The sequence below is a fragment of the Myiozetetes cayanensis genome, unplaced genomic scaffold (genome assembly GCF_022539395.1).
Source record: "Myiozetetes cayanensis isolate MyiCay16 unplaced genomic scaffold, myiCay2020 scf17, whole genome shotgun sequence".
NCBI lineage: Eukaryota > Metazoa > Chordata > Aves > Passeriformes > Tyrannidae > Myiozetetes > Myiozetetes cayanensis.
This window is the reverse complement of record NW_026087378.1, coordinates 8745878-8757952: the sequence shown is the minus strand read 5'-3', so window position 1 is coordinate 8757952 and position 12075 is coordinate 8745878. Positions and strand designations below refer to the sequence as shown.

Here is a 12075-nt window from a genome sequence, read left to right as displayed (position 1 = left end):
TCCAGAGGTGGTAAAAGTCTACCTCTTAGGACCAGACACAGAGTTAATTCATAAAATTATATATACAGAATTCTATGATTCTATATACATACAGTCAAAGGCTACACAGCACCCAGCCAGCCAAACCCAGAGATCACAAGAACAGTTGCACCTGGCTTTAAAAATTAAGAAAGGAGTTGTACTAAGTAACACAGAGGTGTGAGTTTGGTTATATTCAAATTTTATTAGGCAGCAGCTGATAAATGGTGCTATGTCTGTCCCCATTCCCACAGTAGCTCATTTCTTTTTTCACCTGGAAAGATAATTTCTAGTTTAAAGATATTATTTTGCTGTTTTGCTCATACCTGAAACATCAGACATGGAAATATTTTATGCTATTTATTTTAAATGAGTTCAATATTATTTTAAGCAAACACAACCCTTTTTACATTTGATCTTTGTCTGAAAATGTAAACTACATTCTGCTAAGCACCACTACCTGTGATACAAATGTCTGAACTGGGAGAGAGAATGGGACAAAACTTCCATGCCCCAGGCTGCCCCACTGCAGAAAAGATGCACAGGGATGCCCCTGGTCCATGTTCTGAAGGAAACTTTGTTTTTTGTTTTTGTTTTTTTTTTCTGATGTTTATTTTGGATCAAAGGACTTTGTTCTCATCCACCTGCAGATGAGCTGGCCGGCTGACAAAGCTGCTCTTCCCACTCCATACACCCTACTTTGTAATGAGGATATTGATCCACAGGATGAACAGGGATCAGTTCAGCACTGCAGCTGCTCCCTGAGCCTGGGCACCCCTGACTAAGGTCTAATTGGCACAGTCACAACGATCCCCTCCAAAGTGGCCACACGTTTTCCATTGGAGTCACTCTAACCGCCCACAAATCTGCTTCATTATCATTGTCTTGATTACAATCACTGGTTGCTCTGAAGAGATGTGAACAACCTGAACAGGAACATGATCCCTCAACTCAAAGCTGACTATTTCACCAGCCAAACCCACCTGAAAAGGACACCATGAGGAATACTCATCCTACTCATCCGAAAGCCTTCCAGAGAGGACTGAGCAGCACTGTAACCCTCCAGCACAACAGGAGAACACTGACTACAGGTTTAGTTTTCCTTCCCCCCCCATCTACCACCCCTGGAACCAGCTTTCCTCCCACCACAATTTTGCATAGATTGAACCAGTCTGAGTCTTGCCATCTGTTCCAGCTATTGGGTCTGAAGATGATTATTCTAAGTAAGTGTAAAGGTTTCAGAACAGGAACCAGAGCGATCTTTCCTACCCAGCCGCTGAAGCCTGCCTTGATTACTTTGATGTAACAACACTTGAAAGCTCCTATTCTTTGAAACTAATTTAAACACATTGAATTGTTGAAAGATTAAAAACCGCAGTCAGCTAATTACACTCACTCTCATCTCTTATTCAGCAAATGAATCACTTTTCATTACCACTTAGCTGAAGTACATGAATTTCTGCCTAATTAGAAATGTTGTAGATGGAGCATTAGCAAGGCTGGAGCGGGTCAGGATATCTTGCCTGCTTCATTTTTAATTCCTAACAGTAGAGCCAGATAGGAAAGGCTTCAGATAAGAAGTCATTAAACAATTTTAAATTATTTATAAAAATTACTTTGCCCAAATTATAATTATTTTTTTTCCCCAAATGCTCTCATAAACGTCAAATGGAATGAAAGGAAAAGCAGCCCAACATTGATTTTAATGAACATTTTAATGTTATGTATAACAGAACATTATGAATACAATGGAAACAAAGTTTTATCAATTTAATAATAAAAAAGAAATTCAACATAAGAAAAGGGAGGCAATAAATTTCATACCTATAGTATAGTGCTTATTCTTAACAATATTCCCAGCTTGTGAATAGAACAATGTCTTTGTGTTCCAGATTCTAAAATCTTGATTCATGTGAACTTAAATGCAGAATTACAGAAGGAAAAACAAAAACCCCAAAAACCTTAATTCATTCTTTTGCTTTCAGTAAATCAGTAAAATCTTTGACTGCTACAGGTCTCCTTTATTAATATATATATAATTTTTTTTTACTCCTCTATTGGATTCCACAGCTGCTAATGCCATATTTACACAAAAGAATCACCAGGTGTTGTATAAAAGCCAAGATCCAATGCCATTGGATTAGGCTGGGTTATCGATTTCCATCACTGAAGTGTGATTCACCTGCTGCTGATGCCTTAATCCAGTGGCTCCATAGGGACATTGGTGCTACAAAGGACACCAAGTGCCACTGGAAAAGAACTCCAAGAAAGAGCATTTTCTGGAGTTTTCTGAAAGGAAACCTTCCAGCAGTCTTGAATATAGATTCTCTCAGACTTCCATGGGATATCAGATATAACATTAGAAGCATGTTAAGACCCCAAAAATCTGTTGATTACCAAATTGCTGAGAGAGAATTCTTACAATAAAAATTTGGGTAATACAGCAGCGTGGCTGGAACATTAGCAAAAGTATATATACATTCCAGGTCCCTTTGAACTAGCCATAGTCACTTATGTAAGCCATTTTTGGACAAAAATATATATTCTTATAAAAAACTGATCATAGTACTTGAGTGACTTCACAATTGTGGACTCAGTGGTAGTAAAAGGAATGATCCAATTATGACAAAGCGATCAGGGAGAGGGGGAAAAGAAAGTCAAAGCTCTTCAAGAAAAAAGAAAAGTATAAAATTAGATTCAAACATTTTTACCCAGTCCCCAATCCAGTCTTCCATCAAGTCTCCAAGTTAAAATTGGTTCTTCTACATAGGAAAGGTTTTTTGATGGTCCTAATACAAATTATTTTGTAAAATCATCCAACACATTCCTCAGAAGAATCTTTCACCTCTCCAGAATTTGAACACTAGTTATTTCAACACTTAGAAAATAGCTTTTGGTTCTTTATGTAGACACTTTAACTGATAAAGAAAAAAAAAGTATTAATCAGTGTTTTCCGTCCCTTCCTCGGCTATATTTGTGCAGCTAAAAATCCTTCATTCAGCCTGCCCATTTATTTTATTTTAATTTCATTTTATTTATCTATCTTACAATCTTTATTTGCTAAAATTGGCAAAATTTGCAAAGGCATCTTGCTTGGGTTGTACAGTCCCAGGAGTCAGAGAGGTCATAGCCATATTGGATACCCCCATTCCTATTGTGGCCGTCAAACCCATTCCTGTAGCTGGCACTCCCATGTTCATGTTCATTCCCATCATTCCCTGGTTCATCATCGGTGTGGGTCCCATGGCAGTCATTCCCATCGTACCTGGCATCACATTGGGCATTCCCATCCCCACGGGCATGGGCCCTCCTCCCATCAGTGGGCTGCTCTGGGGTCGCACAGGCATCATGTTGGGCTGAGGACTGAGGTTCACGGCTGCAAAGTTTTGAGTCATGACATTCATGGGTTGTTGCATATCTGCAGAAAAGGGGAAGCACACAAAAGCCACTGATCAGATCTGATGGCACTGAAGGTGCTCAGGTGTTTTAAGAAACTTATGTGGAATTGCTGTGAGCATGGATACACGACGGCCAAACCCACAGCTACTTCCTGAGTTGGACATCAGGAAGAATTTCTTCACTGAAAAGGTTGTCAGGCATTGGAAGGGGCTACCCAGGGAGGTGGTGGAGTCCCCATCCCTGCAGGCTGTTCAAAAACAAGTGGACATGGCACTCAGTGCCATGGTCTAGTTGTCAAGGCCGTGGTTGGTTAAAGGTTGGACTTGATGATCTTAGAGGTCTTTTCCAACCTTAATGATTCTGTGATTTTATTTTTCTTGCTTTCTTATTTTCTGTGTGAAGACTCAGAAAAATTCTATAAAAATTTTAAATATCATTTTTTACCAATACATGCTGCTCTGCATATTCTACAGGAGTTCTAAGGATTAGGAAGCCTGAAATCAAGATACAGCAGTGGTGCAAGCTCTACAGTAGAACCTGTACAGATACAGCCTCCTGGCACTGCAATGTCCATGTGAAAAAACATCACTTCTGTCACAACACTGCAGTATTTTCAGGAAACAGTGTAACTAAAGGTAGAAAAACAGCAGGACAGAACACTTGGATCTCATGGCCAGCCTACTGAACACAGACAGGGCTCAGTGTGCACACAAAACACTGCAATGATCACTTACTCTGTTGCTGCATCATGGTATTAAGCGATGGCTGTTGGGGTTTTGAAGGCTGCATCCCAGGTACTAAATTGTCCAAACTGATATTTACACTGGGATCTGACCAAGTTGAGGGTAGAGTTTTGCTTGCATTTTTCTGGACCATCTCTGTCCTCGCATTATAAGGAGAGTTAGACTTCGACATCATCGTGTTCATGGTTAGCAGAGGCTAAAAAAAGACAAGTTTTTTGGGATTCACTTGAAAGAATTTACCAGCAGGAAACTGAGCTAAACAAGAAATGTTCATTTATCCACAGAAGACAATAAAGAAACCCCAAAACAGGCTGGAAACCTGTAACATGCTATGGAGAGTGGCTTTAAAATATCAACCTTAACTTCTCCAAAAAGCAGCAACACTTCCTAGATCAACGAAGACCATCTCTGAGAACACTGGCTTATAAAAGGACTTTTCTTCTTAGTAGGCTATTTAAACATTTTTGGACAAAACTTTCTTACAATATGCTGATCGCACATCTGAATGACCAGGTCTAGTGAATTCCAGAAGAGAGAATTTTCAATTCTGTGACCAAGGAGAAGGCAAAAGATTAATCCAGGTAGGTCGTCAGCAAACAGTACCAAGAGCAGCATACCTGTGACCTGGAGATGGGTAAACTGACACCCACAGCACTGGCATTCATCATGGTGAAATTCAAGTTTTGGGTGGAGGTCATGGTTGTCTGAGATGGACCCATCAAATCAAAAAGATCTGCAGAATTTGAAGCAGCTGGAGGCTGGCCCAAAGCTGGCTGTGGGCTACTGAACAGCTCTAGAGCTGGCTGCTGTGCAGTGGTGCTGAAGAGCTCTCCAGGCGAAGCACTGGGACAAGGAGAAGCTTGGTTGAAGGCACTCCAGTCACCAAAGTCTCCATTTCCAGTTGATGCTGTACCTGAAGGAAAGGCAACAGTGTGGGAGGAAGGAAGAGAGAGAGAAAGGCAGAACACTTAGAGAAAGGCACTGAGCAAATGCCATATTCCATGAACTGAAACAAATGAGAGCTGATCTGTGTCCGTCCAGATTAACATCTGCAGGTAGAACCTCCATCTGGACATCATTCCCTCTCATGAATATTCCAACAATTTTAACAAGGTAGGAAAGGAAATATGAAACACCCATACACAAAGTAGAGGGATGTTTGATAACATGTCACCTGTGGATGCAAGACAACCAGGGACAGGTTTTCTTCAGCTGAAGTAGAACTGCAAGATAACTTAGGGGTACACTGGAGGCTACAGTCAAAACAACACCTAGAACTTTGATAACATTTATCAACTTTTTATCTCAGCATTCTGGTATTTGCTGAGAGAGCAGCTGTCAGGAACAAGCCACTTGATAAAGCAAATTCTATCATGATAAAAAACAGACACTAAAATTTGGTTGTATACAACTAGTAAGCTCTTTGTATAAAACTATGCTGAGAGGAATAAAAAACAGAACTTTGAAAGCAGGTTGTCAGGGAATGCTTATTTGAGATAAGGAATAAGCACTTCCCATCCCATGAAATGCTCATGTAAAACACATTAGGTTTTCTAAATTTGATTCCTGAACTAAATGCCTTGGCTTGAAGGAGAATTTCAATCTTGGATCTAGCATTTCTCTCAACAGCATCTTTGCTGAATTCTTAGTTCATCACTTAAACATTGTTTCAGTTCAATATACGAAGTGTTTGAAGACCAGCATTTAAATAAAACCACAGAACTGAGAGCTCTCTCTGTATCCCACTGTGAGGACAGATCCAACAGTATGAGCTGTTTACAGACACCTGCAAGAGCACCTATTTCAGCATCACAGATGTTGAGACACAAACCAGTGAACTGAGAGCATGTCATAACCTTTGAGTCAAACAGGAGGAGATGTTACCTCCCTTAAAAACACATGTTTCTGTATTAACAAGAAAAGCGTTGCTTCACAAGAGCGATGGGGGAAGAAAAGCTTAAAAACAACATCTCCAGGACATGCTGGACAGCTCTCATGGCACACTGGCCAGGTCAGCTTTTTATTATCTCAGTGATACACTTTTGATACTTCAGCAGTCACAAGCAACATCGTTGCCATAAGCAATGAAGTTTAAGTGCTAATGAACATTTAAATCATCTGTTGAATTTCTTTAGCTCAGTGAATGAAGACTCAAACACACAGAGCTGGGATAGATTAACCTAGTGCCAGTTTCCATTTCCAGCTCTATCCAATGGGTGGTTCCATAAGGGTCACCCATAGTCATTTTCTGCATCAGTATTCCACCCACTCACTGCAGCAGCCTGTCACACCTCACGTAAATATTTATCAACACACACCTTGAACCTTTGGTCATCTCCATCTTTACCAACACATTACAATTTAAACAACAGTAGGAGAGTAAATTTGTTCACAAAATCCGAGTATTGCCAACAACTTCAGTGCATGAAGTGGGCTAATATTCATTAGCTTAGGGCCTTACTGGAACATTTGCTTTGATCTTCCTCACAAAGAGGGGCCTATATTAGAATGTTTCAATTAGTATTACATATTAAAAATTAAAATCTACTTTAAATATTCTTGATAGATAAGTAAATGCTGAGTGTGCTGCTTCTATGTTCAGACCTGTGCACTGAGCACCAATAATGGAAGTGGGGGTAAAAGGGAGAAGGTTTTGCCCCTTCAGTAGGACTTCAAAGATGATTAATCAAGAAGGAAAAGATTTCTAGAGGGGTTTACACTGTTCAGGAATGATTAATCATTTCACAGGACTCCTTGTCCCTTGCATAATGGTGATTGGAATAGATTAATCATGTTAATGCAGATAAAGGATTGTATCAATTTAGACTGTATTAACACAGGAGTTATTTGCATAGTAGGCGGCTTTGTGTTTGCAAAACAACTTGGGTTTGACTAAGAAAACCTGCAAAAAAATTAGAGCAGTTCTTTCCTACCAAGCAAATTAAAGGTGTGTGAACTAATCTATGCCCAGCACAGCTTTCCTAACACAGCAAAATAAAGGAAGAGATATAAACACACTGACTAAAAGCTGGCTTACAGGTAGATTTGCTGATCAACCTCTTTGCTATTAGTTTCTCATTTTGTACTTAATCCTACACTGCCTGAGAATCCCCAGTCACAAACACTCCTGCCCCAATTAACTTCACAGAAGACAGCCAGCCAGCTCTCTCCACTCCCTCTTTGTCTGCAGCCCTCTTCTGTCTGAGTAGCACTGCAGGCTCCCAGAAACATTCCACAAAAGGGAAGTTGATTGCTTTAGGTGGCTCCCCAGCATATTTTATTTTTTTCCAGTCCAATTTTAAGGGAAACCTTTTTCAGATGGTGGTCATGTCTATGTAACAGCTTGTATGTTTGCATGCAAAGTGACTGCACATGCACTGACCCAGCCCTGTGGATACTGGAGACACAAGCTGTGCCAGGCAGTGGGTGCTTTCCTTACTCCTGTAGCACTTGTGGTCCAGTGACACACACGGTTTACCAGGCAAAGGGAGGTGACTTTCAATTATGCCACGTGGCATCTCTTCCCCTCTTCTGACCCTTAAATCAATCTGTAAATTAATCCTACCTTGTGGTGATGGGAAACTTGCTGAAGCAGCAGGTGAACTAAAATCAGCAAATCCTCCAAATGGGTCAGATGGTCCACCTAGAAACAGAAGGAAGCCAAAAGCTTTTACAGGACTGTGCAAAAGATCCATTGAAACAACTGCATGTGGGATTTATGAAGAAAAGCTGTTCTGTACTTGACATGATGAATGTATTGATTCTGTTCCCTAAGTCAGCTCTGTTTTCCTGTTCATCCTTATACTGTATTTATACAACCCTGAGCAACAATAAACTGGATTATTTCCAACTACCTCGCAGATCCTGCACTTTGTTTTCCTAGGGAAGAACTAAAATATGCAAGTCTTTGTCACCTCTAAAAATAAATGTAGAGATATTAAAAAGATTAACAAGCTTTTAACTAGGGAGCGATGCTACTAGTTTGGCAGTTTGTAAAATTAAAACTTTGAGAGCATTATATAAAAAAGCCAAACATTTCTATTGTATAAAAGTTAATTTGTTATGCTTCTTATGAAAAATTACGTGTCACCTTATATTTAGTTTTTGTGTTACTTAAAGCATGAATGATTCTGCAATGTTCTTGAATTGGGATTTCAAGGACAGAGCTTTCATTTGTGTTCATTTTTTTATAAGTTTGCTCCCTTTCTACAAGAAGAACATTAAGTTTTCCAACTAGACATTTGTATACAGCATATAAATTATTAACTTCTGAATACAGCAGAGTAACAATTTTTCACTTAAAAGATACAGCAAAGGTATAAAATCAGAAGATTTAAACACCATAGTGTAAAACTGCTTTTTAAAAATAAACTGAAAAAAGTTTTAAAAAGAAAGTCACTCAGTTATTGTTGGTATTGCTTTTAAGCAGGGATTCCTGACCTGAGGAAGCCAAGAAGTTGACCTTATTTGTTTGTCCTCCAAGATTTCACCTCCAAGCAGTCCCACCCTTAGAAGAAGCTGCAGCAGTTCAGTTATTTTGCTTTTAGTGTTATGCCTACATTATATAGGTTACATCACAGCTGCTTAGCCTGCAGTGCTTAGGAACCAGCCAGGTGGGACTGGAACATCTGTGCTGCACTCAAACACCACCAGGGACAGCTTCCAACATCTGGTGCCATTTCGGAATTGTCTTATCGCTGCAAGACATTCTGCCCCATCTGCTACTCTCAACTGGGTTAATTAAACTAGAACCATCTCCTTTTTAATAAATGGTCAGCAGTAATAAAAGGAACCATTCACTTCCTAATACACGTGTACTTGTATTTCTTTATAATGTTATTCTACTGTAGACGTTGCCAGGAAGGCGACCGTTCTTCCAAGGGGAAATGTTCTTCTTGCTGAGGGTGTAGTATCAGATATAAAACATGAGCAGGGAATGCAAGGATGTTCTTTGAATTTTCACAAATACAGCATTACTGAAACCCTTCAACCACCTTTCAAGAGGGAGAAGATTTCACACAAAGTTAAAGAATTTCTTCAACAAATTCTGAAGTGATCTAATAAGCATCTTACCTATGTTTATATACAAGTTTTAGTCTGACTGAAACCTGAGAATGAAAAGGGGCTGGTAAAATATTAAAATATTAAGCTAAAAAAGCCTGTTCTGATCCTGTTTACTCTGCCTACTGCAATAAACATTTTCAAATCATTTTTTTCATCACCTATGTGCTTCCAGAGTTCACAACAGGTTAGTGGTTTGAGAGTTTATATGCCAAGTGAGCAACATAGATGACATACTCCTGACCACATGCTGAAAAAAAAATTAAAAAAATTCATGCTCTCATGCTATACCCATTATCCTTGGGCTGCCTGACTAAGTGTCTAGGGATTAATTTAATTTTAAAAACAGAATAAGGTTCAAACCCAAAATAACCCCTTAACATTTTCCGTCAAGTCAACTTTTCTTCTACCTCCACTGCCTGTTTTCAAATAAAATCGAGTTTCCAGATGACAGAGATTAAGCTGGATGCAGTAACTCTCTAAAGAAAGGTATCACAAGCTAAGCTTAAAGAACCTCAGTTCCAGTAACACCAAAGTTATTTCCAGCAGGTCTAACCATGGATTCTTTGCCTTCTCCTTTATGGCAACAAACCAACCCCCTTCACACACAAATTGTGTTGCTTCACTAATGTGTAACACTGAGCCCAACCAACGTTTTCCACATCTCTGCACCTGAAAACACACAGATAAGCAAATCCTGAGTTCCCTGAATTCACATCACTTCCCTGCCAGTTCCTTCACAGGACAGATCAAAGGCTGCATTTGACCCTTTCCCTGTGTCTTGCCTGACACTGGGAATGTTCCCACACCCTGTGCTGCAAGGAGCAGTGGTCATAACAAGTGACCTGCACGTGAAGGACAGTGCTAATCTTCTCAACATGAGCTGGCCTCAAAGATTCCCATGCGAGATCTGTCACTACAAATGAACCCTTTCCATCTGCCTGCTCAGGTCAGCAGAGGTTATTTAGCAGGACCAGCTGGTAATATGCCTCTTCTCAGCACCACTTCTAAATGCTGCTTTGGGAAAGAAGAAAAAAGGTAAAGAAAAAAAGGCTTACTACAGCAAAGAGCCAAACTGCTGAAAGATTTAAATACACTGTAATACGGAAGCTGCCATAGCTCTGTTTGAAATACAGGCAGGTTCACTTTGAAGGGGAAACATCTATTCTCAATGTGATTTTATTTTTATAAAAGTAAAAACATACACACGCATGTACATAAATAAAAAAAGGCTCCAATCCCTTCTGCCATAAGAACTGGATCGAAGTTGTTTCAGTATTGATTTTGGGGTAGTGGTTCTGCTCCAGGGTCTTAAAATTTCACGGGACTGTGGGAACTTCAATGTATAATGAACGTCTTTGTACATGAAGTTAATAAAGTAGGAAACAGCACAAAGTAAGTTGTTCCTTAAATTTAAGCATTTGTGCACAAAAACAAGGCACATGGAATGATTTTTATTTCTTAACCATCAGGAATTAGTATGTTTCAGAACAGACAAGAAACCTTTGTCTCCTTTCCCAAAAATAAGCATGAACAAAGTTTTAAAGATCTACTCAAAATAAGGACTAGGACAGATGTCTGATACTAAATAACTATGACGATTTCCCTCCCCTCCAGTAGAGTTTTGATATATTTTATAGTGCATTGAATACTTACAGATGTAGCATTTTGGTAGGATAGTGATGAAAGGAAGGTGTCTCTGAGTGGTCACAGTACTGTGCTCCTGTATTATAATATAAAATCAGGAGTTCCCCCTACAATAACCCCAGAATTGGTGTAACTTCAGCTAGAAGTGAGTAAGAGCAGTCTTTACAAATGCCTGAATGCAGCCACATGGTCACACACGTGGCCTCCAGCCCCTCTGGACTGTCATTTTTTGGTACAGCCTCTGTGATTTTACCTTGCCCTTAAAACAAGGAGACAGCAGACACTGAGGTCAGCCTAAGACACAAACATACACTTCTACAAACCATGCCAACAAGAACCCATATATCATGACACACTGCTTATTTGTAAAGGGGTGAAGTTCTGTGAAAGGTTCCTACCTGTGAAAAGGCACATGCTCATATTTTACTTGTTAATCAAAATGATCTTTAAACAAAAAAATTCTACCCCCAGTTAAGCCTCTCCCAACTGTGCCAGCAGACCACAAGTACACAAAGCCCTTTTTCTATTCCATGTCACAACCAAACCCCTTACTACAAAGAACTGGTAAGCACAATAACAGGCCTTTAAATTTAAAGTCTTAGGTTCTGAAAAGCAAACCACCAGTGCCCTGAACGCTTCTACCAATCCTGTATGCAATGCACTAAAATTTAACACACCTCTAAAAAGAAACTGCATTTTTAGAGCTTAAGGGTAAGTCCATATGAAGGTCAACATGCACATGCACAGAGTGAAGGGATGTGTTTTAAATACAGTAATTTTATTTTTAGGTAGTAAATTCTTTTTGATATTAGGGTTTGGATGAACTAAGTGCCAAGAGAAAAGATAAAGAAACAAGTTTGCCGTATACTTGAGCTGAAAGCTTCTGTGAAGATCATCCATCTCCAGCTGCCCAGCCTTTGCACTGCACTACGAGAAATGCCTGAATGTGAGTGAATTGCACTTGCTTTTAGAGTTAATTATAAATAACTGCATTACATACACAGTTTCTGACAGACTGATCTGGCAGTTAAATCTTTGTGCTGCTCACATTTATTAGTCCCATGCAATAGCACATGCAGTACCTTGCTACAAGAGGTTCTAGGCAGTTCTAAACTGGTTTTGAGTATTCATTTGTCCATTTATCTACTACTCTCTCTATACAGCAACAACTGAGGTCATCCTCAGAATTGGTTCCAAACATGCATTA

The 12075-nt window shown here is 39.5% G+C and overlaps 1 protein-coding gene across 1 annotated transcript in view; it reads right to left on the bottom strand.

The window, feature by feature from the left end:
• Window positions 1–1714: 1714 nt before the first annotated feature.
• The window catches only part of CLINT1 (clathrin interactor 1), a 46033-nt gene continuing 35672 nt past the window's right edge, over window positions 1715–12075 (bottom strand). The window contains exons 9-12 of the mRNA XM_050311918.1: window positions 7726–7803; window positions 4778–5073; window positions 4152–4356; window positions 1715–3436 (exon numbers count right to left, since the gene is read on the bottom strand). Coding sequence (XP_050167875.1) covers window positions 3072–3436; window positions 4152–4356; window positions 4778–5073; window positions 7726–7803 — 944 coding nt within the window. The 3' untranslated portion in view covers window positions 1715–3071. The remainder of the gene's footprint in view (window positions 3437–4151; window positions 4357–4777; window positions 5074–7725; window positions 7804–12075) is intronic.